This window comes from Fistularia commersonii, chromosome 18, assembly GCF_037954325.1.
Source record: "Fistularia commersonii isolate RoL2024-O1a breed Wild chromosome 18, RoL_Fcom_v1.0, whole genome shotgun sequence".
NCBI lineage: Eukaryota > Metazoa > Chordata > Actinopteri > Syngnathiformes > Fistulariidae > Fistularia > Fistularia commersonii.
Window position 1 is genome coordinate 3734715 of NC_141301.1, and position 26375 is coordinate 3761089.

Sequence of the window (26375 nt, forward strand, 5' to 3'; positions counted from 1 at the left end):
AATCGGCTGACAGCATTCTTAATGCAGTTTAAATGAGAAGAAGAGGAAAAAAATAAAAATAAAACGTCATCTCCTCTGATGAATGAATGAGCTGATGTACCGCCGCCATGGATGAAAAGAGAATAAATTGAGATGAAGCGAGCTGGGCAAAATTGCACGGCGAAATCGATTTATTTTGTTTCTCACATGATATTTCTTCTTAAAAAAAAAAAAAGATAGAATTATCAGAGCTTTTACGCATTTTTTCCCACCAGACAAGCTGGAGCCCTTCGGAAACAAGCGGAGCGCATCCAGCGGGAAGGTAACCCGGCGCTAGCTTTCACGGCCCTGGGTGATATTCTGAAATTCCTTCCCTTGCAGTAGCCCCGTCCCGAAACGTATCGGGCCTCAGATTCCCGATTTGTTACAGTTTTAACAGATTTACATATCACTTTGAAGGCTCTCGAGACACGGTCAGGATGTACTCGGCCTCGTAAAGTTTGTCCGACCCTTGAAAAAAAAAAAAAACAGACTTTTCTGTTCGTGCGGCGCTGATAGGGAGAACATCTGCGGCGCAGCTTGTACCTTAATGAGTGACAGAGTTCGGAATGCATCGCGCCGTGCAGGAGAAGAGCTGGAAGGAGTTGAAGACGCTCGGAGATCCAACCTGATGGTGACAGAGTGTGAAAACCGATCTCGGTCGGCTAGACATCTGCTCCGTCGTATTTCGGCGCTTGCCGTGAGTTGAAGGGGCGGCGCTTCCGTTCCACGTGTTGTTCCGCCGGCTGCACGCCGGAGGAAACCTGTGATAGAGGAAAAAGGGCAGAGGTCGGCGCCTGCATCCTTCACCCCTGTGTCTTATTATTCATCATAAAATAGATATGTGATACAATTCACACACTCATTCATAAGTCATATGAAGACACACAGCCATTCACGTTATATCGACACCAATCACCCTCTCATTCATATATTTATAGACAAGCATTCGCTCATTCATTTACCCGTCATATTCGGACATATAACAGTATAAATGTAACTAAATGTAATGTAAAATAAATGTAACTACTCCTTAATGTTAATTTTTTTAATTTTTTTGTCACAGTTGAGAGGGGCACAATAAAGCTAGCTTTCACTGTTGTTTTGGCTTTTATTTCTTTAACGGACAATCTGTTGGTTTTCTGGAAACTGACATATTTCGCTCCATATGCGGTGTCAAAATGCCGACATAGATTGTACTCTTTTACACAAAATATCGTATTTTCAAGACTATATGGCGCACCGTACTAAAAGGCGCAGCCTCAGTTATGTGTGCCGTTACTGTATTTAACACACACATAAGGCGCACCTGATTATAAGGCGCGGGTTTTATATACAATCCACGCCCACACTTAACGTTCTCATGGTGTCCTCTGCTACGTTCGCCTTACAACAACAACACACACACAAGCATACAAGTTTACGTATTTAAAATTAGAGCGGAAGCAAAACCGAGTTTGGTATTCACATTTTTTTTTCGGTATTTGTCATCAATCAGACACATCGAAGTCCTCATCCTCTGTTTCTGATGTGAACAGCTGCGCTAAATCTCCATCAAACATGCCGGGTTCACTTTCTTCACTGTCGGAGTCGCTTTCTGTGTCACTCGGCTCCTCGGAAATGATGCCTGTTTTTGTGAAAGTTCCGACAACAGTGCCGGCAGACACGTTAGCCCGAGCATTTACAATCCATTGCCTTCCACTCTTTGTGAAACTGTGGTCTCCAAGAAGACTTTTCGTACCCCGTTGTGCGTATCGCTACCGAAAGTGAGCGGCACCTCGTCCATGTTGGTGATGTGGCTGGGCTGGATGTGTTTGTCGGTGATGTTTTCGGGGTTGCTAAAACAACGATCTTCTGCATAATGTGCAAACCTGTTCTTTTATATACAATCAACACAGAGCACTATAGGGAAGAAAATGAAGAAAATCTAAGACTTTTATGTGCGCCTTATAGTCGTGAAAATACGGTACATACTTTTTTTTTTTTTTTTTCCTCCATGAAGCACAAGCATGTAGTCGCCTTCCCATCTTTCTTGAAACGGCCTTCCATCTGCATCAACTTTTCTTTAGGGATCATTTGTATTTCTCAATTCTGTTAGTTGTAAATCGCATTGACGTGCATAAACAGCGAGCCGGGATGGCGTCACTTCGCGGGTAAAATGATCGGCATGAATCGTGTGAAATGTAGTTTATGATCAATGTGCGCGTTTGACTTATTTATTTTAAGATAATCGGATCATCCTTTAAGGATGTTAGAGACACACAACCATTCACACGTCTTATTGGGTCATACATTCACTCATTCACCGGTCATTAATACATCTTATGTGGAGATACAACAATTTACACATTCATTCATGCATCATGTATATACAAAGAACCCCTCACCCTCTATTTTATGCTCTCCGATGAACTTCCTGTGGATTTTGTGACCGGAGAACCCGGAGGAAACCCAGCAGATGCGGGAAGAACGTGGAAACCCCACGTAGAAAGTAGAAACCTTCTTTCCGTGAGACCACACCAACAGCCACGCCAGCATGAACTTGTTGTTTTAATCAATAGCGGTGTAAAAAAAGGCGTGTTCCAGATATTCTCCGAGACCGTAATTATTCTTACATAAGGCCCGCCCGCTCATGGAACACACGCATTCGGTCGATTTGTTAATTATATTTTGGGCGATAAGCCACTGAGTTTATCCTTATTCCCAAAGTTGTTGGATGAGGACTGTTTTTCTCTGCAGCGCAAGGAAGATTTAGGAGGGTCTGAACTCATTGACTTGGCAGATGTCCCTAATGTCATTAAAAGGCCCGGGCGCCGCATCGAGCGCCGCGGATGCCGAGCGGAGAATCTCCCATCGACGTGACAATTTGGGAATCTTAAAATCTTGAACATTAAATAAAAAAAAAAAAAGAAAAAAAATCTCACCCACTCATTGTAAATTGTAATAATTTATCAGGATATATGTTCATAACTGTGCAATATTTCATAACAGCTACATGTACAATATTTTTTTATACTCTTGTGCACTCCTTATCTTTCACTCAGTATTTAAGACCATAGGACACTTAATAGTTTTCACTTGTTACTTAAGACACTTTACAGTTTATTTGTATTTCCTATTCTCCCCCTTTTTTTTTTTTTTCTTTTAAATGTTTATACAATTTTCTACTATTATTTATTATTTTTATATTTTTCTTGTAACTCTGTTCTTATTCTTATTCTTATTCTTATTCTTATTCTTATTCCTATTCTTATTCTTATTCTTATTCTTATTCTTATTCTTATTCTTGTTCTTATTCTTATTCTTATTCTTATTCTTATTCTTTTTCTCATTCTCATTCTCATTCTCATTCTTATTCTTATTCTTATTTATCTGCGAAGTACGGTAGAGGAAGAAATACGGCTGCAGAGTATTTCTCTTTGTGAGCTGTACTTGTTGAGGTTCTTTTTAAAATGGATTTCATGGTTTGTCTTTTATTTTGGTACGGGGTGCGTGAGCGGAGAGGGGGGAGGGGGAATCTCTGCCAAGGTGCTGGAAGCGAGACACCGTCCAACTTGCGCTCAAAGAACAATTGGGATCTTCTCTTGGCGGTGCAATAAAATAGCGTATTGTTTTTCCCCGGTTAACTGAAGCGTCACGAGACTCGAGGCTGGAGCCACATACATGTGTTTTGTGAATTTGGGGTGGGGGAGAAAAAAGAAGCTTGCGAGCAAACTCCCCTGACCTATCTCGTGTGAATGCCGGGTATCACCCTTTGCTGTCCTGCACCTTTACAGAAACAAATCCGGGACGGTTTTTATGCCCTTATGGGAGAGTTTCACCGTCCGTGGCCCGAGGACACGGCTTCCTCGGGGCGCTGGATGCGTCCCGCAGCTGGGCCCAAACCCTCTTCGGGGTCTCCGAGGAGGGGTGAGAACAGTGTCGTGGAGAAGAGAACATGTGGACCGTTGGCTCGTCCTCTTTCCACTGTGTCCTTGAGGCCCCCCCCTTTTTTTTTTTCTTTATTAGAGAAAGAGGACACAGTTGGACGGAGAGGGAGCCGTTTTTCAAATGGTGCATTTTACCAAGTTTACTCGTCCCTTTGGGGCACAAACACCCCTCTCTTTGTCGAAGAATAGGCTAAAACTTTCCTTTTAAAAAAGCTCAGACTTAGCACTAGGCTAGTTTCTACTTTGCTGATCAATCTTCCATGATGGATGTCTCTCATTATGCACTTTTGGTGCCCACTCAAATTTCTTTTATGAATATTAAATGAATTGTTGTATGTCAGCGATTCAAGATTCAAAGATTTTTTCATTGTGTCATCGACAAAAAAAATTTATGAAATAAAATAGAATAGAACGGAAGCTTTATTTTGATTGTACAACCATAAAATGAAATTGTTTTTTTACAATTATAGTAAACATTATGTGACAGAACTCATGTGCCAGTTGGGAAAGTACAAATTGTACGATTAGCATGGAAACTACTAGCATGTAACTGCTAGCATGTAACTGTTAGCACCACTGTTACAGTGCAACCTTGACTTATGAGAGCATCAACCTGAGCATCAACCAAATTGTATTATTAGCATAGAAACTATTAGCATGTAACTGTTAGTGCCACTGTTACAGTGCAACCTTGACTTAGGAAACCATCAACCTGAGCATTAACCAAATTGTACTATTAGCATAGAAACTATTAGCACGTAACTGTTAGCGCCACTGTTACAGTGCAACCTTGACTTAGGAGAGCATCAACCTGAGCATCAACCACATTGTATTATTAGCATGGAGACTATTAGCACATAGCTGTTGGCGCCACTGTATCAACCTGCAAATTTTCCCAAATACGAGCTGTCCCTCAGTTGATTTTACGCTTTGAGATACAAGCTGAGATCTGAGTTAAGAGCGAGCAGGATTAGCATTTGAAACCGACGTTGCTGCTGCTGTTCTTGAAGTGGCGTCTTGTGAGGGTTTGATCATTTTAAAAAGAGGACCGGCATTCGCTGCATGGCTGAATTGAGTTTATCCATAAAATTCAGAAGTGTGCAAATTTTAGAAATACATCCAAAAATGAAAAACTACCCTGACCTCCTCTGTCTGTGTTGGCAGCTTCATCTAAACTTCAAGGTAAAGACACTTAATAATGCCAATTTTCTTCATTTAATTTTCCTTTTTTAGGTAAAATTATATTTCATACTGTATTTCTTATTTATAAACTACATTTTTATTCAAATGTACAAAATGTAAATGTTTATTTTATCTATTTATTTACCTTTATTATTTATTTAAAAAAAAAGGTGGAGGGCATGGAACAGATTAAAAGCATTTCAATTCATTTCATTGGGGAAATTTAATTTGATATACAAGTAAATTGAGTTAAGAGCTGTCTTTTTGTAAGAAATAACCTGCGCCTCTTTTTCCTAACCAACAAACATCCCACTGGCTTTACCGCACTCTTCTATCTCTCTGTCCTTCTCATGGGGGAATTTTGGGATTCCGTAAATCAACAATCTAGAAATTAGTCGGTCCACAAGCCACCGTTTCTGAACCGCGAGTCGATTGTTATTTTTACACGTGCGGTTATTTATGGGATTTCAATGTTGTGATCACGCGTTGTGAACAGATGTCAAACGAGAGGAAAGGGTAGGGATAGTATAAAGATAATTTATTTATATTTATTATAAAGGATGACATAATAATAATACCAAATGATCTGATTAATCAACAGTGAGAAGAGTTTCCTTGAAACAAAATGGCGAGAAGCAAAGATAGATGGCGTGGCTACTGACCATAGAGAAGAAACTCGCAGTTTTTCCGCGTCTGACTTAGTTATTTTGCCGTCTGACTTCACATAAATACCGTCCGTTGCTACGTGTCCTCTTAATTACTGTTTTCTGCCGAGGTTGTTGTGAAACGGGTTATATTTTCATCCGCATCGTCTTCATCAAGGGGTATTTAATTTGCAGTTTGAGGGGAGATAATGAACCTAAAGTGACATCCGCGTAAACACTATAAAACAAACCGCCCGTTTCGTGCGAGTCCGGACCGCAGTCGCGCCGTCTCGACCGAAGGTGGCGCTCACCAAAACAAACTCAACTACCGCTTTGGCACCTCGGTGAACGCGCCGTCCCTCCGTTAAACTTTTAATTTCCCCGAGCCGGGTATATTTTTCAGCTCCCGTCCCCCCTTTTCAAATTACGCAGGTGACAGAAGGGAACATCAGGACAGCAAGTCCGCCGTTTCATTGAAAAAGTGAAATCTGTCCAAAACATGAAAGACTCTGGCTTTAAAAATGTTTTAGCCACGCTCATCAAACAAAATGCTACCGGTCGCTCCTTTTGTCCTTTGCACGCGTGAAGAAATCTCCTTTTTTTTCTTCATGATTCAGTTTAAATAATAGAAAATACCCTCGACACCCCGCCGTCGACTCCGACACGCGCACGTTCAAAGGAGGAGAGGATCGCAGAGTCAAGATGTTTTAGATGAGCATCAATGCACTCAGAGGTGTTTTTCCACCACCGGAGGTGAGACCGAGCCATGGAAAGAATTATACCGGTTTCTCTCATTGGTTCGTTTATTGCCACGCGATTCCCTTTTTAAAGGGATTTATTATTGTTCTCTGAGCGATTTCCAAAACGGAGACACCCAATGAGCATGTATCATTCCCGATCAAGTGCCGTCCCGAGGATCAATCGCGATGATGGATTGCGGTTCGAAAAAAACGACAACCGATAACCGTTCTTTGAAGTTAGGATATAAAAGTACATCCATATGTTTAGATACTGTAAAATATATGTAAAAAAAAAAAAAAAAAAAAAAAACGGGCTCACTTCCCACCGAGTCAGGAAGTAAACAGGCGCATGGCTTTGCCATGTTATTCTGGATTCCATCTCTCCGGCACGCTTATTTGCCGCTGCAGAGTACAGAGGAGTGTGTGAGGATGAACCCCCCCGCCTCCTCCCTCCCCTCCGGTCCGACATCTGGAAGTGCGCTTAATGATCATTAAAAAACAAGATGAATTACTTAGTGAAATGACAGGGGGAGGGGGGTTCGCTGCGGTCTGGGTCTCACGCTCGGCTCATTGTGCGACAGGCGGCGTGGTCCCCCCACCCCCAACCGCGGGAGCCCCGGTTCGGGATCTTTTAAAAGTTTCATTCCGAGCGAGGCTTCGAATTCACGTCGGAAAATTCACCGCCCTTCGGTGAAATTAATCGTAAGTACGAATCCCCCTTCGCCGACCTCCGCCATGTTAAAACATGGATTTGTTGACTGCTATGAAGCCGCATCGATTATTCGAATATCCCGCCGGAGCCAGAGATCATTTGTGTTCAAAGTCCGGTCTCATAAGCTTGTTTAAGAAGTCTTTTCTACTCGGTGGATTTTAAGGCTAGTGCGTCGGGGTAACTACCTGCTGCACATCATTTCCTCTCCGAAAAACCAAAACAACTGTTTTTTCTGAAAGCGGCGGGCTGTTTGTGGCCCGTGAATAATGCAGAGGTCAAAGGTAGCGGAGCTGAAGGATGTTGATACACCCACTCCCCTCCAATGGAAAGTCAAAACACACACTTTCAATTATTCTAAATAAGCTGGAAGTGCAGTAGGCGGCCAACGTTTCAGATTATGTTAGCAACAAGAATCTCATTTACATTTATGAGACTTGGGTTCCTGTGTTTTGAATAAATACTCGCTATTGATTTCAAACCATTATTCGTGTGTTACGTTCCTGCACAGAATGTCTTTGTCTCATTATTTGGCATCGTGGACCAGTTTATTTTTTTTTTTTCTATTTGTTTTTGCTCTATGAGAGACAGGCGTGAAAGGGGAATGTTTCTCAAAGTCGGGCAAAGATGAAATCATCTTCTGTGCAACGGTTTGCGTGTTTCGTCACACGCGACCGAAATCGACACCGTCCGGTCCTCCCCCCTTAAAGTCATTCACGATGTCCCACATGTGGACGCTGAGTCGTACGAGTGGATTTTGTTAAAAAAAAAAAAAGGGGAAAGAAAAGGTCTCGGCAAGTCTGAGCGATGGATGCATCAGGAGGCGGCACTGATGTAATTATCTTCCATTTCAGTAAGTGGGGTCGCTTTGGAACAAGCATTTTGTCCGCCCGCTTGACACGGATAACCCTTGCCTCCCTGCAAGCGCCGTGCATGAATGTCAATCTGCACCGTCGCATTTGTTGACGTTTGTCTCGCAGAATACAAAGAAACGATTAGGACAGAGAGGATTAAGGAAGGAAATGGGGTTTGAAATGGTTGTACGTTGTCGTCTACATCATGAGCTCGATGCATCAAGTAGTAATAACCGATTACACCGTGAACTCGTTGCAGGTGGAGTCTTCCGTCTTCCCATCCGGAGCTGAAGTGATTGCGCGAAGCCCTGTCATTGCCGGCAAATTGAGAACAAATGACTAGGACAAAAAAAAAAGGTATACGCCTCTAGATTTGATTTTCAAGAGATACTACAGCAATCAGCGTGGCAATTAAGATTCAAAGGCCCAGCTGTAAAGGAATCACCGGTGGGTAACGATATTATGTTGTGACTTTGGGAGGGGCCAGTTTGGCCCCTGAATTTGCTGGGTCGCTAGCGCCATCTAGTGGTTAAAGCCGGTACTGTAGAATTTATTTCTTTTTTTTTTGTTTGCTTTTTTAAGAATGCGCATGCGTCACCACTGGACGACGTGGAAGACGGAGGGGGGAGGGGGAGGGGAGAGGAGGCTCCGCGGCGATGCTACGTTAAAAGGTATTATCCTTCAAAATACGAGCGGACGCCTGTTTTTTTCGCCACCCGTTCTCGCCTTTATGAAACAACACAAATTAAATGACCCAGATAAGAAGTTTTGTAAAAAATACATCACTTTTAAACGCCCCGATGTGTTGTTATAGCGCAATAAAATTAACGTGAACTCTTATTGCGAAGTGATGCTAGTAAAGCCGCTGGCTGCGGGGATTTGCCGGATGAGTTGTCTATAAGAGGACTACTAACGCGGACGCCGCGGGATAAACAATAATGGATTTAAAATATAATTGTGTCGTTTGAGAAGTGGTTTGTGTTTTCTTTTCGCCGCATTTCCACACCTGCCGTTTCGTTCACCCCCCGTTTGGTATCCGTCTGACAACCGAACCGGACCCGGCTCGCAATGTAAGCTAGGTGTCAAGTAGTAGCCCGCTAGCCAAAACCGCGTTAGCATCACTGTACGCGAGCTGCGGGGTTGTGTCGCTGGGGTTTATAAATCTGCACTACTGTCACGTTGTTTATTTTGCATATACAATAGCACCCTTCCGTGTTTTGCAGAGATTTCATTATGGCAGACAGTATCATGAGCAAAGCTGCAACCATGGAGATACCCATCAACAGCAACGGAGACACGGGGAGCCTGCCGGAGGATGACAGCCTGGAGCAGGTCAGTTGGTCAGACGTGTCCCCTCTGAAGAACCCCGGCTCGATGTGAGCTTCTCCAACACACCCCGGTGGTCGGGCCGGTTTTGCAGGCTTGATCGTGCACAGGCCACGCAACGGCAATAATATGCAGCGGTGACTTAACCTGAATTCCGTCATGCTCGAGAGCGATTGTGTCATAAATTGGAACCGGTTGTCTTCGTCATAGGAGCTTTGTGCACCATCACCTCACCACTGAGTCAGACCTGCTTCTTGCAAACTTCCAAGCAGCAGACCCTGTATTCGCAGGATGAGGTGCAGAGCATTCCTTGGATGGTTATCAGAAATGAGTCACAGGGTTTATTTTTACCTTCCCAGTTTGCAGGTCTAATGACATCATTCATTAATCTATGGTTGAGATATGCACGGGGTTGGACTTTGCAAGTGCAATGGTCTTTGTCGCAAAGTTCTTCCTGTTTTCCCTTTTCCTGTCCCCTTCAGGACCCCTGAATGATATATATTAAGAGTGACTATATTCACTTTAACGCCTCATTCCTGATCCCGTCTAACCTCGACATTTTCATCTCTGCTAACCCGCAGCTGTGCCTCCTGTCTTTTCCTCAGTGCCGCTGTCTCTTAGCCACAAAGTTATTTTGATAACTGATCAATAATAATTGCTTTTTACTGCTCTGTGATCAGGACCTGCAGCAGGTGATGGTGTCTGGCCCCAACTTGAATGAAACCAGTATTGTCTCCGGAGGTTATGGAGGACCTGCAGGGGGCATCATTCCAACCAGCACTATCAAAGGTACTGCCAGACATCCTTCCTGCAGCTAGTCGGGGGTTTCAGTTTATTGTTTTGTTTTTTTCAGAATCCTCATCTAACCTCACAAAAATCCAATAAATTCCAGGTGCCATGCCACAACCACAAAACTGAACTAAAATGAATTATTTTGCTTGGAAAACACAACTACAAACCACCCCTATCACTCACACCATCAGCCCACACCCCCTCCATCTGTATATTATCACCGGCAGGCTGCTGTGAGCCGGGCCAGGGATCTGACAGTTTTGTTGAAATCCCTCCATCACCGAAAGAGGTTGATGCTTAAGGCTCATTTTAGGAAGTGGTGTTGAGAGCTTGTCTTCCTGGTTATTTACTGTGGCGCACTGCTGACCTCCAGGCACCTGGTTTATGTTGCAAACATTCGTATCCCTTAGGGCCTGCTATTCACTTCAACCCTGCATATCTGGAGAGAAGACGTGCCCCTGCACCCAGACCAGGTGGCTGTGTGTTCTGAAAACACTCTCTTTATTTTTAAATTAACTTGTAAATGCTGGTCTGATTCGAGCCCTTGCCATTTGGAAAAAAATAAGGTTCGGTACTGTTTGACCTCGGGAGGTGTATGCGACCTGGCTTGTACATCTTCAACTCACAGCTTCAATAACAAATGGGGTAACCTTTGGAATAGGGGATGCTCTAACCCGATATTAACTGTCGTTCGACGTGTGACGAGGACGGAAACACCATTTTCATTTGCTCACTTTTGACTGCATGAGGAACCTGCATGCTGGATTGCAAGCTGGAGCTGGAAAAAGTCAGGAGGGCCTAGAAAATACAAAGAAAGAAAAACAAATGGGTGAATTCTTAGTACATATACTTCTACTTGTATTTCTCTGCAGACATTATGAATACTAGACATTGCGTGATTTCTGGCTAACTTTATTACATTTACCCTTAAGGCTCATGACACACACAAAAAAAGCTCAGACATTTAAACATTTTAGCCGTGGAAACAGTGCCATTGCCTTTCACGATGCTCGAAATATTTGATGATACTGAGCTCATCCACTGGCAAAGAGAAGGGAGTTGCACATTTATTCCAGTCTGCAAAGCGGTTGAAACTTGAGGCTGGTCTTTGCAGATCCGTTTTTAAATTCCAAATTGCACTGCCCTGCTTCCTGCTTTTCTACTGAAACCGGATTACAATCACTTGCAACATTCAGCTGTCAGGAATCACACAGATATTTACACATTCACTACATCACTGGCCGGAAAGACCTCCCCACCATTGTTCTGCATACATGAAAGGCAGCAATTTATATATATTTACTCATGTATTTGAAGCTGAGCTGGGAAAATAATTCATGTTGTCTGCATTTAAATACAGGTTTTTGTAAATTTATCGTTTGGTGTGTTTCTATTTGCATCTACAGCCCTGTCCCGACCGTTTCTGTGTCCGGGTCGTAATTCACACTCGTTTGTCACGCGTCCTCCACCACGTAACATTTTCCTCTCAGTCCACATTAACGTCATTCCACTGTTCTGGCTGCGTGTCTCACTGCCAAGCCTGTCGGACACATGTGCTCACTGCCTTGGCTTCCTCTCATCCCCACCCCTCATCATCGCCACGCTCATTGCAGACATTCGCATGAAATCCAGGGGCGTTAACTTGCCCAACAGCCAGTCCGCAGCCGTCCGACTTGCCCGACACGCAGACCACTACTCAGGTATCGACGAGCTCCTCGCCACCCACACACTCATCTCCATGACCATTCCCTGTTTCTGTCATACTGGGCCTTGTGAATTTTGAAATGGACAACACCGAATCAGAGCGTTTAAGTTAACCGCTGCTGTCCTTTTCCTTTCAAGGGACCTCCAATCACAATGCTTGCAATGCAACGGAAGAAATTTCCCGCGGCATTGCGGTAGAGAAATTGGACAGCGTAAAGAAATGGGGCATCAACACTTATAAGGTAATGCACGCCCAGTGTGTACTAAAGTTTCTAGAGTCAACAAAGATATAGAAGTGATGCATAGAAAGCCCATATGTGTGTATATATACACATCCATGCTCAGTTACTTATCTAGGTTGTTGGTGACACAAATGTCTGCTCAGCAATCCCCTCCTCATCCACCTGGGGGACCCTTAAACCAGCCTTTGCCTAGACGCATTTCTATACTCCTTGCCCTTTCACCGGAATTTTTCGGAAGCCAAAGTTAATCACCGCGGACAGCCCAGTCTCCCATTTTCACACACGACCTGTCCCAAACAGTGCACCAAGCAGATGTTCTCGGAGCGCTTCGGCCGAGGTTCGCGGACAGTAGACCTGGAACTGGAGGCTCAGATCGATGTGCTCAGAGACACCAAGAGCAAGTACGAGAACGTCCTGAGACTGGCCATGGCGCTCACCAGTCACTTTCAGAACATGGTGCAGACACAGCAAGCTCTCGGGGACACCTTCACGGACCTCAGCCAGAAGTCTCCTGAGCTGCAGGTACCGTCGTCTCGCCCGGGCTCCACGCGTCCCTTTGAACCGGCGCCATTTTACTAGATTGCTTTGTGTTTTTTTTCTCTGCAGGATGAGTTCGGGTACAACGCTGAAACCCAAAAGCTTCTGTGCAAGAACGGGGAAGCTCTGCTCGGCGCCATCAGCTTCTTCGTGTCCAGCGTCAACACCCTGGTCAACAAAACCATGGAAGATACCCTCATGACCATTAAGCACTACGAAAACGCAAGGTAAAGGAGACAATAGTTTGTCAACGTCTACGGAGTGGTGTCGCGGAAAGATGACGGCGTCTGTCCGGATGTGCAGACTCGAGTTCGACGCCTATCGGTCCGATTTGGAGGAGATGAGTTTGGGCCCGCGGGACGCTGCCGCCATGGTACGAATGGAGATGGCCCAGCACGATTACCAGCTCCACAGAGACAAATATGAGCGGCTGCGCAGTGACGTCACTATCAAGCTCAAATTTCTAGAAGAAAACAAGGTCAGTGATATTTATCTTATTTCTTGTTTCTTTTTTTTCTGACTCAGCTCCACTTTTTATGAAATAAAACACATGGGACCTCAAATATTCACCTCTCCATTCTGAATAGCGCTACCTAATCAAGTATGTTTAAAATAGTTGAATAAATAAATGCACATTTTTAACAGCAGGCTTTTAGCAGAGCCTTTGAAAGGTGATCTGTCAATACTACCGATAAGAGTTTGGCCTCAAACACCCTGATGAGAAAACCTGAATGTAAACACACGTCTCAGGAGCCACATGGTTAACGTATAAAGTTATTTTCTTTTAAATTGTTTTATAATTATATATTCAAAAGAGTGAAAGACGGTTTAAATCTGATCATCTGATTCAACAGCTGCCATTTCTGTCACCATCTCAAAAGTGCTTCCCTCCGTCCTGCAGGTGAAAGTGATGCACAAGCAGCTCCTCCTTTTCCACAACGCCGTCTCTGCTTACTTCGCCGGCAACCAGCAGCAGCTGGAACAAACGCTAATACAGTTCAATGTCAAGTTAAAGCCCCCCGGCTCCGACAAGCCGTCCTGGCTGGAGGAGCAGTAGGGAGGAGCGCTCAGGGTTCGGCCGTTCTGAGTTGCGCAGCGGAGATCGTGGATGAATGGACAAGATGTAAACAGATAGAGGGTTTTTCTTTTTTTGTTTGTTTGTTTTTTTAGGATTGAAAGAGAACAACGGAGAAAACAAAAGAAAATATTTGTATTTTTTTTAGCGTCACTTTATTTTACATAGCCGGTACATGGATTTCTGTTGCTAGAGGAACTTTTTATTTTATTTGTTGTAAGTCACGAAATGCTCTCTTGTTGCTTTCTCTCTTTTTGGTAGCACAATCATTTACATGTATATAACATCTTATCAATGTACAGCATAGTCTATTATGTAAAAATCCTTGGCAGTTTTGCACATGTATGCATTTTTTCTTTGTTATTTTAATGTTGTCAAACGAGGGCGACCTCAGACGAACCATGAAAGAAGAGTATCGGTCATTTGGGTCCTGGACGCCAACAAAATCACGCTAATGGTTGCTTCTCCTAAATACTCTGAACGAATGAGCCGGGTTAGTGTAATCATGCGGTTTGATATTGAATTGCTGACTATGTTATGATACATTTTACATATGAAGAAAGTCTGTAATGAGATCCTAATTCTTCCCTTGGCGACGATGGTCGGGAATACTCCCTAAAATGACAATACCTATGAATTATATTCAATGTAGACTCCTCTGGATGATCTCTGTTCATTAATTTGATGCTCTTTCCCTCAACCCCCCTCTCTTTTTTTTTTTTCGTCTCCCGGGGGAGGAGGTCCACCTCCCCCTCTGAAATCCTCTGGTCTGCTGCACCTCGTCACGTACGCCGTCTCGTAACACAGCGAGGAATTCCACACAGTGGAATTAGCATGAACGAATCATGTAGGTAAACTTAATATCCACCTTTAACCATCAGATTTTTGGAATTCCAGCATCAGTTGTCTCACAAAGGAGAACCAAATACAGTAATGCTGGACTATTTGTGTTCTATCAACAAATCCACAGTGCCGAAATGATAGGAGAATGAAATGACAAGCTCTGAAGAACTCCCATTAAGTGAGTGTTTACAGACATGAGAAAGTGCAGATGTAATGTTTAATAAGACATCGGATCGTCTGGAATGCCGGCAGATTATTTTACCCATTTGACCCCGACACGACGGGACGCACGATCATTGGACCGTCAAAAGTGACACAGGAAATTGTGATTCCAAAACACGAATGACGCCGCAGTTCTCCTGTGAAGGGCATGTTTCTGTATTCCTCTGAGGGCGGAATGTACGAGCCGCTTTATCATTTTGTGTTATTTATCCGTCTGTGTGACATGGCGCTGTACGTTACATCGATGACCCCCCCCCTCCCCCCCACACACTCCTGTCCTGTTCTGCATCCTCAATAAAGTGCTGGATAATTTTCGCCCCGCTTGAGCCGTGCAGTCGACACAAACGTCCAAGGGAGGAAGGAGAGACCGCGAAGCGTGCTGTTATTTACCGTGTATAAAAACCATCGTCTCATTAATGTTTCCCATCTGTGTAAATGTTATATCATTGTCAGTTTGGTTTAATTTGAGGGTTTTGTGCAGACGCACCCTAAGAATGTCGATGCAGACGCACAGAGCTGCACTGTGCCTTTCTAGATCTAGAAAAAGCACACGACAGCGTGCAAAGAAAGGAACTGCGGTCCTGTATGAGGAAGTCTAGAGTATGATAGAGTGGTGCAGGGCATGGTAGACAGTGGTGAGGTGTGACTGTGTCAGGGATCAGCTTTTGAGCCCATTCTTGTTTCCAGTGGTAATGGACGAGGTTAGACAGGACTCTCCGTGGACCATGACGTTCGCAGATGACATCGTGATCTGTTGTGAGTGCAGGGTTGAGGAAAAGCTTGAGAGGTGTAAGGGAGGAATGAAGGTTACCTGCAGCAAGACAGAAAATGTGAGAATGAGAGGGACCCAAGTGGAAAGGTGAGGCTGCAGGGAGTGGAGATAAAGAAGGTGGAGGATCTTAAGTACTCAGGGTCAACAGTCCAGAGCAATGGTGAGTGTGGAGAAGAGGTGAAGAAACAGATAGAGAAAAGTGTCACGGTGTGTTAAAGGAGTATCAGCCAGAATGAAAGGAAAGGAGTAAAGGACGTTGGTGAGAACAGCAACACTGGCTAGTTTAGAGACAGTGGAGTTGAGTGGGAGACAGGAAGTAGGGCTGGAGATGGCTGAGAAGACGATGAGGCTCTCTTTGCGAGAGCGAGGAGGATGGATAGAACCGGGAATGAGGGACGGCACATGCTAGATGTTCCCGAGATAAAGTCAGACCGAAATGGTTCGGACATGGACGGAGAAGGGAAAGTGAAGATCTAGGTTGAAGTATACTCCTGGAGGTTTGGCTCCAGGAAAGCCAAAGAGGAGATAAATTTAATCGGTACAAGAGAATGAAGCTCAGAGAATTTCAAAATAATGGATTTATTCCGTGTTAACCTCTAATCTGTTCCTATTGATTCGGCTGGACCGGGCTGGACTTTGGCGATGTTGAATTTGCTCAGACTGGACTTCGTGGTCATTATCTGGCCACTTGTGACAGCGGCGAGTTACGCTCCCGCTTCCACAGTCGGCCTAATCTAACTCGGACAGAGTTTACAGATGAGTCCAGGCCGAATGCCGCAGCCTATCAGATGTCTTTTGTTTAACCGGGCCCGGTATTTGATTTTAGAGGTACGTCCCCGGTGATAAGCGTCTCTCAGCGGTCCTGTATTTTGTCCGTTCCTCCGCCTCCCCCCGATCACATCTGGCTCTTTTTTGTTCTTCTCATGGCTTCGTGTGTAGAATCACACATTAACCCCTCCAAGCCCTTTCAAAACTAATCTGTGAATTGAATCTGAAGGAAAAACTCAACTATACTACAATACTATAAATTCAATCAATAATTATCTCTCGTTATATTGTTTGTTTATTTATATTTACTTATTTATTCATTTTCTGGTCCCAGCGTCTGAGACCTAGTCATACAATTCAGATGGAAAATTCAGGGTATTTTTGGTAATAAAAAAAACAACAACTGGATTTTAAGTCCTGCAGCTGAAACCTGTCCAGTCAAAAGACAGAAAATGATCAAGAACCCCGGAGCTTAATGTTTAACCTTGTTATATCGCTTAACCTTTGCACCTTACAATTGATGGGAAGGGAAAAATAAAATGGAATTGAAAGAAATTAAACATGTAAATTAAATAACCAGCAGGAAAATGAAATATAGAGGAGGAACAGAAAATGAGGGTGCGGGGAGAGAAAGGGGGGGGTCAATATGGCGTGTCAGTCGGGGCGGGTCCCGGTTGGGGGGTCGAGAGCCACGCCGGAGGTCCCCGGCTCAGAGCTGCAGGAACCCGGGGCCGGAGGCTGCAGGGGCCGCGGCTCGGCGCGGCTCGGCGCGGCTCCCGGGGCGGGGCGTTTCCACGCAGGTAAAGCGTTGCGACACCGCCGACGCGCAGCCCAGTCGTCTCTCCGATTTTTACCCTTGATAGTGAAGTTTTCTCGCAACCGGTAGCAGGAAGATTAAAACAAGTCCAGAAGAGTTTTTTTTGTTTATTTTTTTAAAAAAGGATTAATAATCGACCGGAGCTGCGGAACAAGAACAGGTGAGTTTTATTTCCTGATCTCTCAGGTAGAAATGTTCCCTACAGGGGAGCTTGTGTTTAATTTAGGAGAATTGTGATTTAATCCCCTCCCTTCTCCCTCCAAACGTTTTATCCCCGACTTTTTTTTTCCGGAGTATTGTGTTAATTTTGAGTAAACAAAACAAAACAACAAAGATCAACCAAAATCTATCGGTGTTTAAAAAAATTCATCTTAGATCGTTGTTGCTGTATAATGTCACACTAGCGGTTGGATATTTGTATTGCATGTGCCATCCAGTTTTATTTTTTAAATACTTCATATTAAAAGTCTGAAAAATCAAATGATATGTATTTAATCTGAATTCAATTGTTTAAAAAAAAGGGGTGTTGTATTTGTATTTCTGATCTGAATGTGTGCTTGTTTTGTGTGCGGCGAAGGTCAAAACAAAACTAGGTCCTCAGGGTAGAGGAGAGCAATACACTGCATGATGGAAATATAAAGAAGTGTTTCATATTTTTTTTTTAATTTGTAAGTCCACATTACTTCTGAAATTCAAATACCGCATTTAGGCTTTTTTTTTTTTTTTTTTTCAATTTGTATTTTTTTGGATCTGATCTTAGTTCTGGGGAGGCTACAAGCCTTGGAGATGCCTCATAAGTTTGACAAGTTTTACTTGTTTATTTTCCCACAGCTGCTTCCTATCGTTTTAATATGAGATTCCAACTATTTCCTCACTCCGTTCTGTTTTTTTTTTTTTTCCCAGCCCCATTGCATCACCCTATGTCATAACTTTTGAGGAGTCATTCATCACTGCGGCACCAGAGTCCTGAAAAAAAAAAAAACCTCCTTTTTTGTTCTCTGAAGCCATGACCCAACGCCCCACCTGCTGAAAGGTCCTCATCAAAACATGCAACCAGGGGATCCCCCTGCACCACCTCCACCTCCACCGCCACCGCCACCACCACCTCCACCGCCACCCCCTCTAGCCCCTGACCTGTCCTCATTGTCCCATGGCTTCGGCGGTGGTGGCGAGCGCCGGCGATCCCGGATGCGCAATTTCAACTGGGAGACCATCCCCAAGCACAGCGTGGTCGGGAGGCACAACATCTGGACGGCAGACGCGACGCACGGCGGGTTCGAGTTGGACACCGATCACATCGAGGAGCTTTTCAGCCACAAGCAGGGCCAGAAGCAGCAGCAGCAGCAGCAGCAGCTCAAGGCCCTCAACCGTCGGAGCCTGAGGGCCGCGCCGGCTGCCACCTCGGGAGGCGAAATGGTGAGTAGAAGACAAAGTGTCACACATATTAAAAAAAAACAAGAAAACTAGATGATCCAAGAGGCACTTTCATATTTCATCTCTTTGGGCGGTTTGTCAGCCTTCACTGGAAGATGCTAGCTGTTACTCAAGACAAGTTAAGTCATTTTCTTTGCATTGGATTACCAATCTCAATCCCATGTGACGCATGATGGGCGAGTAATCGCTCGGAAAAAGGGAGCGTCGCTCTTCTTCTTGTTTACCAAAGGACAGTCTAAAATACATCCTCACGTGTAGCTGGATTTTTATTACAGATGACTTTTTTTATTAGTCGAAATCAGCGGCTGTCAATAAAAAGGCATTAAAGACTCCCGCAGATCAATCGTGACCTCAAAGAAGCGGGTAAAAGTTAGCCGTAACGCTTCACTTCGACCTGTGTACCTCCTGGAACGCAGATCCCGGGGATATGTATCACCGTTCAGCTCAATCAACAGAAATTCTTAACCTTTGGAAGCCACTGTGTGTTTGCAGAGACGAGCCGTCGGCCATCCAAAAGTCACGGCGGGAGCAAATACTTCAATTATCCCTGAGAGTGTGCTAAGCTGATTGTATCCGTGTTGTTGTTTTTTTTTTTTTTTTTCCCCCAAGGTTTCCATCCTCAGCGCTAAGCGGAGCATGAACATCGGAATTTTCCTGAAACAGTTCAAACGGTGAGTCAGCGGCGGTTTCCCGATAGGTCGGATTGCGTTTTATCGTATTGTTTTTTTTCCTCGTTATCCGTCAAGTTTTGGACGTAAAACCTATGACGGAGACGTATTTTACTTTAACTCCCCGTCGTTTCCAAGAGCATGCGTGCCTTGACGGATCAGATTGTTTGTACGCCTCCGGCTATGTCGCGCACCACCACATGAAGGCACCCTGGAAAATGAATGGCTTTGGGCTGTTTGGTAAACGCTACAAATTTATTGGTAAATAAAAACGTAAGAAATCAGTTGGGGATCTGAGTAGCAACTTAAGGTAACCTCTAACAACAGCTAGTATCCCATGATCTAATTCTTCCACCGAAGGAACCTTTCGATAAAAATGTAGTTGATATTTTATGAAAGGACGTTTCTTCATCCCCTGCCTCGCCTCGCACGCATTCCTTCTCCGTGAATATTATCAGACGCGCTGGCGGTTTCGCAAAAAAACCTCCCCGAGCAGGTAGGAGCTTGTCGTGACAGCCGGTCTGGGGGACGACCTACGTCGCAGACGCGGTTGGAACGCAGGCTACCCGGGAGGCCCTGCAAAGGATAAAAAAAAAAAACATTTTATATTTATGTATCGATCTGTCAAGATGTGAACCCCGAGGTGTGTTTCCCCTCTCAGGCCCGTGGAGGACATGATCCGAGATATCAAGGCGGGCGCCGGTCTGGGTTTTTGCTCGGGAAAGCTGAGGGAGCTGTGCAAGCTGCTCCCGGACGAAGGGGAGGTAAATATTACCGACGTCATCGGATTGTGACTTTAAGATTGCGATAATCTGGAGCGTTTTTTTTTTTTTTTTTTTTTTTAATCTATGTAGGTGAAACAGCTCGTGTCCTTCGAGGGCGACCGCTCCACGCTTCCCGACGCCGACGTATTCATGCTGATGCTGGTCGGGATGCCCAGGTGAGCTCCCCCGAACGTCGCTAAGCACAACCGCGCCCGTTTCCACGGTGAAATGGCGTCACATCTATTTCTGCATGTTTTTTTTAGTTACGAACGCCGCCTCAGCTGCCTGGTGCTGAAGGAGGAATTCTTCCCCCTCATTGCTGAAATGAAAGAATTCATCAGCACTCTGAAAGCCGCCGGGAAAGGTACGCTTTGCTTTGGCCTGGTTGAATAAATCACACGAAGTCCCGACATCGACGCCCATCTTGTCTCCCTTCAGAGCTACTGGACTCCGAAAGTCTTCACTCCGTCATCCGCCTGGTGCTGAAGACGGGGAACTACATGAACGCCGTGAGTTTAGAGTCGCCCCTCGCCGTCTTTCCGTCAGATTTCAGTTTTACCCCGGTCTTCTACACCTCGTCCTCTTGTCGCCTCAGGGCGGCTACGCCGGGAGCGCGATCGGCTTCCGCATGGCTTCTCTGCTGAAGCTAGTGGACACCAAGGCGAACAAACCCGGGATGAACCTCATGCATTATGTGGTGATGGTGAGTCTTTGGTTTTCTATCGTTGTCACGCCAGTCATTTATTTTAATTTTTTTTTTTTAATACAACTCTCTTAACGCAGCAAGCTCAGAGCGTGGATGCCGCCCTTCTCGATTTCGCGGAACAACTCCAACACATTCGCGCCGCGTCAAGGTAAACATTCACTCACGCGCAGTCCGCATTGAAAGTATTTTACTTTTGGCTCCAACGGACCACGGAAATGGATCTCTTCCCGTTGTTCTTTTAGAATAAACAAAGGGGAAATCCAGACGGAGTTTGAAAAACAGGTGAGAAGGGTCCGAGACGCCGAAGCCGACGCCTTGGAAGAGGAGGACCTCAAGGCTCAAATGGAAGATTTCCTGAAGGCAAGGCAGATGTTCTGTGGTTCTCGGCGGCGGTTCTTCTTTTCCTTCGGGCTGCTCCCTTCAGGAGTCGCCGCAGCCAATCATCTGCCGTCTAACCGTGTTCTCTGCACCCTCTTCTGCCACACCAACTAACTTCATGTCCTCTTTTACTCCATCCATAAATCTCATCTCTGGTCTTCTTCTAGACCTGCTGCCTGGCAGTTCCAACCTCAGCATCCTTCCTTCTACTCACATCTTCACGATCCCTCCTCTGCACATTACCGAACCGTCTCAGTCTAACTTTATCTCCAGAACATCTAACATCTGTGCTGTCTGATGGAGGCATTTGCGATCCTATCCATCCTCCTCACTCTGAAAGAGAACCTCAGCACTCTCTCTGCCACCTCCAGCACTGCTTCCTGTCTTTTTCTCAGTGTCACTCTCTCTAAACCAGACAGCACCACCGTCGTGTACATTTATGGAAAACTTGATAGATTTCTCCACCTGTTCCAACCTGGTTGAATACGTTCATTCACCTCTTCTCCACTCTCTGGACTGTTGACTCTAGAGCAGTGGTTCTTAACCTTGTCGGAGGTACTGAACCCCACCTGTTTTACATGCGCATTCACCGAACCCTTCTTTATTGGATCGAGGATCGTTTCGTTGATGGGTGCAAAGAACAGGCAGAGTAGCCTTTTCATCGAATCTGGCTCCCTTCACCTTGAATTCAGCAAGCGCTATGTTCTTGTAGTGCCCATCTCCATGCAGCTTAAGCCTTCCCTTAGTTTTGCCGGTGCTGGACTAGGATTGCTCATCTTGTCTTTGCAAATCATGCAGTTAGGACATCGATTCCAATCACGTTCCGTTATACATGTGAATCCGTATTGTATGCATTCTTCCGACCGCTTTCTTTTTTCATTAGTATGAAGGGATTCAAATATTAAGAAAGAAATCACATGACGTACCATCACGACAGTCACAAGTTACTACAACTGAGCGCGCCAAAATCCCCGCAGCACGGATAGGCCGAGCTATGCAGCGTGATCACCTGCGGCCAGTGATGTCATCACCAATGTGTGTCTTGACCTCCGCCGAACCCCTGGGGTTCGATCGAACCCAGTTTAAGAACCACTGCTTTAGATACTTGAAACCCTCCACCTTCTTAATGCCCGCTCCCCGCCACCTTACCGTTCCTCTCGGGTCCCTCTCGTTCAAAAAGAAGTGTTTGGTCTTGCTGTGGCTAACCGTCGTTCCACGCAGGAGGCCGCGGTCTGCTTGGCCGAGCTGGAGGACGATCTTCAGGAACTGCAGTCCGTGAGTGACTCGGTGGCAGAGTACTTCTGCGAAGACCCCCAAAAGTTCAAGCTGGAAGAGTGTTTCTCCATTTTCAACTCTTTCTGCGAGAAATTCATGCGAGCCTTGCAGGTAAGGCTGCGCATCTGCCGTGCTGTTTTTTTTTTCTTCTAAAGAACGCTCCACCAACCGATTCAGTAACTGTGCGGTTTCCTGCAGGAGAACAAGGCCCGGGAGGTGGCAGAGGTGAAGCGAAGACACAGAGACAGGTTGCAAAACGCCACCAAGCGCAGGTCCACCGCCACCTGTTCCACGAGAGACAAGGAGATGGAGGGCATCGCGTTGGAGTCCGTCCTTCAGAACTTCCTCACCAACCGATGCTTGCGGAGGAGATCCGGCCGGCCCTCGTCCACCCACGGGAGCCCAGTGAGTGGCAGTCCCACCAACGGGAGCCTCACAGAGATCACATCCCAGGCGAATGTCCCTTCTAGAAATCGAAAGACCGGAGCGTCGTTTAGCATTAAGGAGCTGAGCAGGAAAGAGTGGAATTCGAACATTGAGCTGACAGGGGACACGTCGTACAAGGAGGCCCAGGCTGACGTCAAGGACAGTGAGGAAAAAGATGACACCCCAAACGGAGATACAACAGAACCCACTGAGGAAGATGGGTTTAAAGGGCTCCTGACCAGTAGGACCTCAAGCATTTCCTCCGCTGGCAGGTCTTTCTCAGTCACTGCTGAAGAAGAAGATCTGATGGACAACGACGCGGCAGAGGCTCAAAGGTTGCGTGAAGCATCTAAGAAAGTCTTTCACTTTCAGAACAACCGCAGCGGGTCATTTGCGGAATGCTCCCTTGAGAATCAGAAATCGCCCGGTCCGAGCAGTGCAGAGCGCCGTCAGTGCTCCATCGACATGGAAACACAGCGATACCCCGGAGACCCGACCAATGAAGACTTGGTTGAGTTTTTGCTTGGCCCTCAATCGCCCTCAAAACGCAACCTCGGCCGCCGCCATAGCCTCCACACCAAGCTCTCCAAGACAGAGGAGATGGGTGCCAAAGGCGGAACTCCCAATCCCGCTGCCACGCAAAAGCTACCTCCCACGGAGGAAGCCAGAAACCAGCACGTGTTTGATTTTCCGGACCGGCCGGCCAGCTTTATGACGTCGGGCGGCACAGACCAAAGTTCTCCTTCGTCAGAAAAGAAAAGCAAACCAAACATATTGCTGACTCATGCTTCTACAGAAGACGCCGGGGAGCAAAACAAGGAAGGGACAGTAATGGAGGCCACGGGCTATAACCTGGGGCAAAATGGTGAAAATATTCCCCCCAAGAGTCCCTGGATTAAGGCAGACACTTCATCCGGACTCTTTTATACCTTTTTAAAGCGCCTTGGAGACATTGGCAAAGTGCAGAGCAACAAGGACACTGTCCAGAGAGGCACAGGATCCACTGTGTAGGACTACAAGTATCAAAAAGCATGGATGTACGTACATGTAGCTCCTAATAGAAGAAGTCGCTGATGGTCACTTGTAAGTTGGTACTGAGTTTGTAAAAGGGTCTGAGAAAGGTCAGAAGGTCGTGGAATGCTTTCGGAACGGTTGTTTTTGCGTCGCGCCAGTAGATGGCAGAAGATAGCAACAGTCAGCGATGGAGGCAAGTGTCACTGGGAAAGTTGGGGTGTTGGTTGAGTTGCAGGCTAATGGAATGTTGTTTGGTAAACACACGAGTGGTGGCGGTGGGGAGGGCGGTTTAAATTATGTTCACTTAATTTAATTTCAAGCATACAAATGGGCTTTTCTTCGACGGCGCGGCGAGTGATCTTTGACCCCATCGCAGAACAGGACACACGCCTAGCAACTTGGCTTTTAATTTTAATACCGCTATGTAATTCTGTTAAAAACATCCTACTCGTCCATGCGGTTCAACATTTTTCTTTACCGCCAAATTGTCTCGCCAGAAGGATTACATCGTGTGTACATAGGGTTGTAGATTCATTCAAGCTCTCACTCAATTCATCCATTGTTTTTCTTTTTTAACCTAAATAGGTCAGTGTTACAAAGGCGGGCTGTATCTGAGCAGAGCTGATGTATGGAAAGCCCAGTAAGTGAATGGGCTTCGTATAAAAAAAAAAAAGAGAGGGAGATTAGTGTTCTCGCACCGCCAGCACCTGGAGGTCTATTATGATGCAAAGCGCCAGCCTCCAAGCATTTCATCCCTACGTTGGGTTCGTCTAGGACCGAATGCGTGGAGCCGGTTTCGTGCCAAAATGTCTTATCAGTTCAAAACCAGGCCTCTTTTACAGTCTTTTTTTTTATTTTTTAAATATATTCACGGCACAATGATACCGACACGCTCTGCAGGAGTTGCTTTATTACACGAATAATCACTGGATTCATTGGTTTCAATGTTCTTTATATGTCGCAGCGACAATCGACGTAGTGTCAGTATTGTTTCACGTCATTCCTTGTCAGGAACCGCAGTATTTTATTTTATTATTTTTTGAGATTCAGTTTTGAGATAATCACTTGTCGAGCAGATACCTATGACTGTTTCCGCTGTCCATTGTGACTTATCTGTAAAAGGTAATTAAAAGAAAGCAGTCACATTTTCAAAGTATGTGTGTGTGTGTGTCTGTGTGTGTGTGAAGTGACGCTGTTTTGTTTTAAATGTCAAATGTCCTGAGCCAGTGTGTGTTTTGCTTATATGACTTTAATTGGTTTGGTTTTAATAGTAAGTTTATCTCTAGATTTCTGATTAAGTAGCCAAAATTTACGTATAATTATGACGAATCTCATAAAACCTTAGTTTTATTCAAAATGTGTGTTAAACCAATATATTTATATTCTAGAATTTATTTTTTATATCACTCATGTATTATCAGAAAATAGAATATACAGATCCAGATTATTGTTCTGTCCCCAAAAGGCTTATTTAATTTTTCTAAAGCAATTCTGTTTGTTTATATTTTTCTCATCTGGTGTGGAACTTATTTTTAAATTCTCACCAGGCTAGACAAAGCAGAGCAACATGTTATGAGAATAATTCATGCACCTAGCAGAGTCAGAGGTTAAACACCTGATGATGACGTAATGGATCCAGGAGGTTACAGGCGGGGGGGGGTCGGAGTCACCGCGCCAGACCGCGGTAGCCATCTTGACTGAGATGCGGCGGAGGCAGTCTCTATGGCAACCCCGCCTTGCAGTCTGGAGCGGCGTGACGTGTTGTTTTTTTTTTTGTTTTTTTTTTTTGTTTGTTTGCCCCGCACCCAAAGCTCCCCACCCTCGGCGAAGCGCTTTCGTTGAACTGCAGCCAAGTCCAACCAACAACTACCTTGTCATTTAGAAAATATCCCTAATATTGTCTAAAATACTCCTAAAGCACTTTAATTTTTTTTTTTTGCCGTTTATTTTATATTCTCCGAATGCATTTAGCCGAGCCTCCCCGCCCTTCATGTCTATCTGTACCAAAGATCCCATTAGACGCCTGCTGAATCTCACATCCACCCTCGGCCTACCTACCTCTGCACAGTCTCCACACACACACACACACACACACACACACGGAGACACTCATACTGCATCCCACTGAGCCACTTTCCTGTTTACACAGAGTACACAAAGACGCTGAGACCTTTGTGGAGGAAATGTCGAGGCGCTGCGAGCGAAGGGTTTTTATATCGGTGGGAATATTCCTTTTATGCTCTTGCAACACCGTTTCCTTGCACCCCTGCTAATTTATTCTTTGTCCTTTTAAGGAGAACTGGGCGGAGCCAGCGGGGCCCCGCCCCCTTTGCACCAGACAGACGGTAACCCTCGAGTCAGATTCGATCCGGTTTGCATTTCCCCCGCCCCCCTCCGTCGGCCATTGGACTCCTCGGCTCCTCCCGCGCGCAACTGGACCAATGGTGCCAGCAGGGCGCCGCTTTCCTCCCCCCAACCCGTCCGCCGCCCTCCTCCCTTTCGCTTACAGTCCACTGTCCCCCTTCTCCTTCTTCCA

At 45.3% G+C, this 26375-nt stretch overlaps 2 protein-coding genes across 7 annotated transcripts; both read left to right on the forward strand.

Moving 5' to 3' along the window:
- Positions 1 to 8704: 8704 nt before the first annotated feature.
- On the forward strand, positions 8705 to 15132 carry LOC147224196 (arfaptin-2-like). 6 transcript variants are annotated; one of them, XM_086164446.1, is made up of 10 exons: positions 8705 to 8747; positions 9300 to 9408; positions 10083 to 10191; positions 10605 to 10667; positions 11808 to 11894; positions 12037 to 12140; positions 12441 to 12662; positions 12747 to 12904; positions 12981 to 13155; positions 13579 to 15132. In XM_086164446.1, exons 2-10 carry the CDS (start codon positions 9310 to 9312, stop codon positions 13732 to 13734), a joined length of 1173 nt encoding a protein of 390 aa, XP_086020572.1. In that variant the 5' UTR covers positions 8705 to 8747; positions 9300 to 9309; the 3' UTR covers positions 13735 to 15132. The 6 variants fall into 6 exon arrangements, with proteins under 6 accessions (XP_086020572.1, XP_086020574.1, XP_086020571.1 ...); XM_086164445.1 differs by lacking the exon at positions 8705 to 8747 and adding an exon at positions 8797 to 9146; XM_086164448.1 differs by lacking the exon at positions 10605 to 10667.
- Positions 15133 to 18101: 2969 nt separating this feature from the next.
- LOC147224197 (uncharacterized) lies at positions 18102 to 23970 on the forward strand. The gene is made up of 11 exons (XM_086164451.1): positions 18102 to 18590; positions 19218 to 19279; positions 19938 to 20040; positions 20131 to 20216; positions 20304 to 20404; positions 20479 to 20549; positions 20636 to 20743; positions 20824 to 20894; positions 20989 to 21106; positions 22346 to 22510; positions 22598 to 23970. Exons 1-11 carry the CDS (start codon positions 18222 to 18224, stop codon positions 23834 to 23836), a joined length of 2493 nt encoding a protein of 830 aa, XP_086020577.1. The 5' UTR covers positions 18102 to 18221; the 3' UTR covers positions 23837 to 23970.
- The last annotated feature ends 2405 nt before the right edge of the window (positions 23971 to 26375 follow it).

What these genes read in the sequence shown, in the direction of transcription:
- LOC147224197 (XM_086164451.1), top strand. Translation starts at nt 18,222, where the DNA reads ATGCAACCAGGGGATCCCCCTGCACCACCTCCACCTCCACCGCCACCG. An exon ending in TCTGAAAGCCGCCGGGAAAG is followed by an intron (nt 20,405 to 20,478) that starts GTACGCTTTGCT and finishes GTCTCCCTTCAG; the next exon opens with AGCTACTGGACTCCGAAAGT. An exon ending in AATTCATGCGAGCCTTGCAG is followed by an intron (nt 22,511 to 22,597) that starts GTAAGGCTGCGC and finishes GGTTTCCTGCAG; the next exon opens with GAGAACAAGGCCCGGGAGGT.
- LOC147224196 (XM_086164446.1), top strand. Translation starts at nt 9,310, where the DNA reads ATGGCAGACAGTATCATGAGCAAAGCTGCAACCATGGAGATACCCATC. An exon ending in ACACGCAGACCACTACTCAG is followed by an intron (nt 11,895 to 12,036) that starts GTATCGACGAGC and finishes TTTCCTTTCAAG; the next exon opens with GGACCTCCAATCACAATGCT. An exon ending in AGAAGTCTCCTGAGCTGCAG is followed by an intron (nt 12,663 to 12,746) that starts GTACCGTCGTCT and finishes TTTTCTCTGCAG; the next exon opens with GATGAGTTCGGGTACAACGC.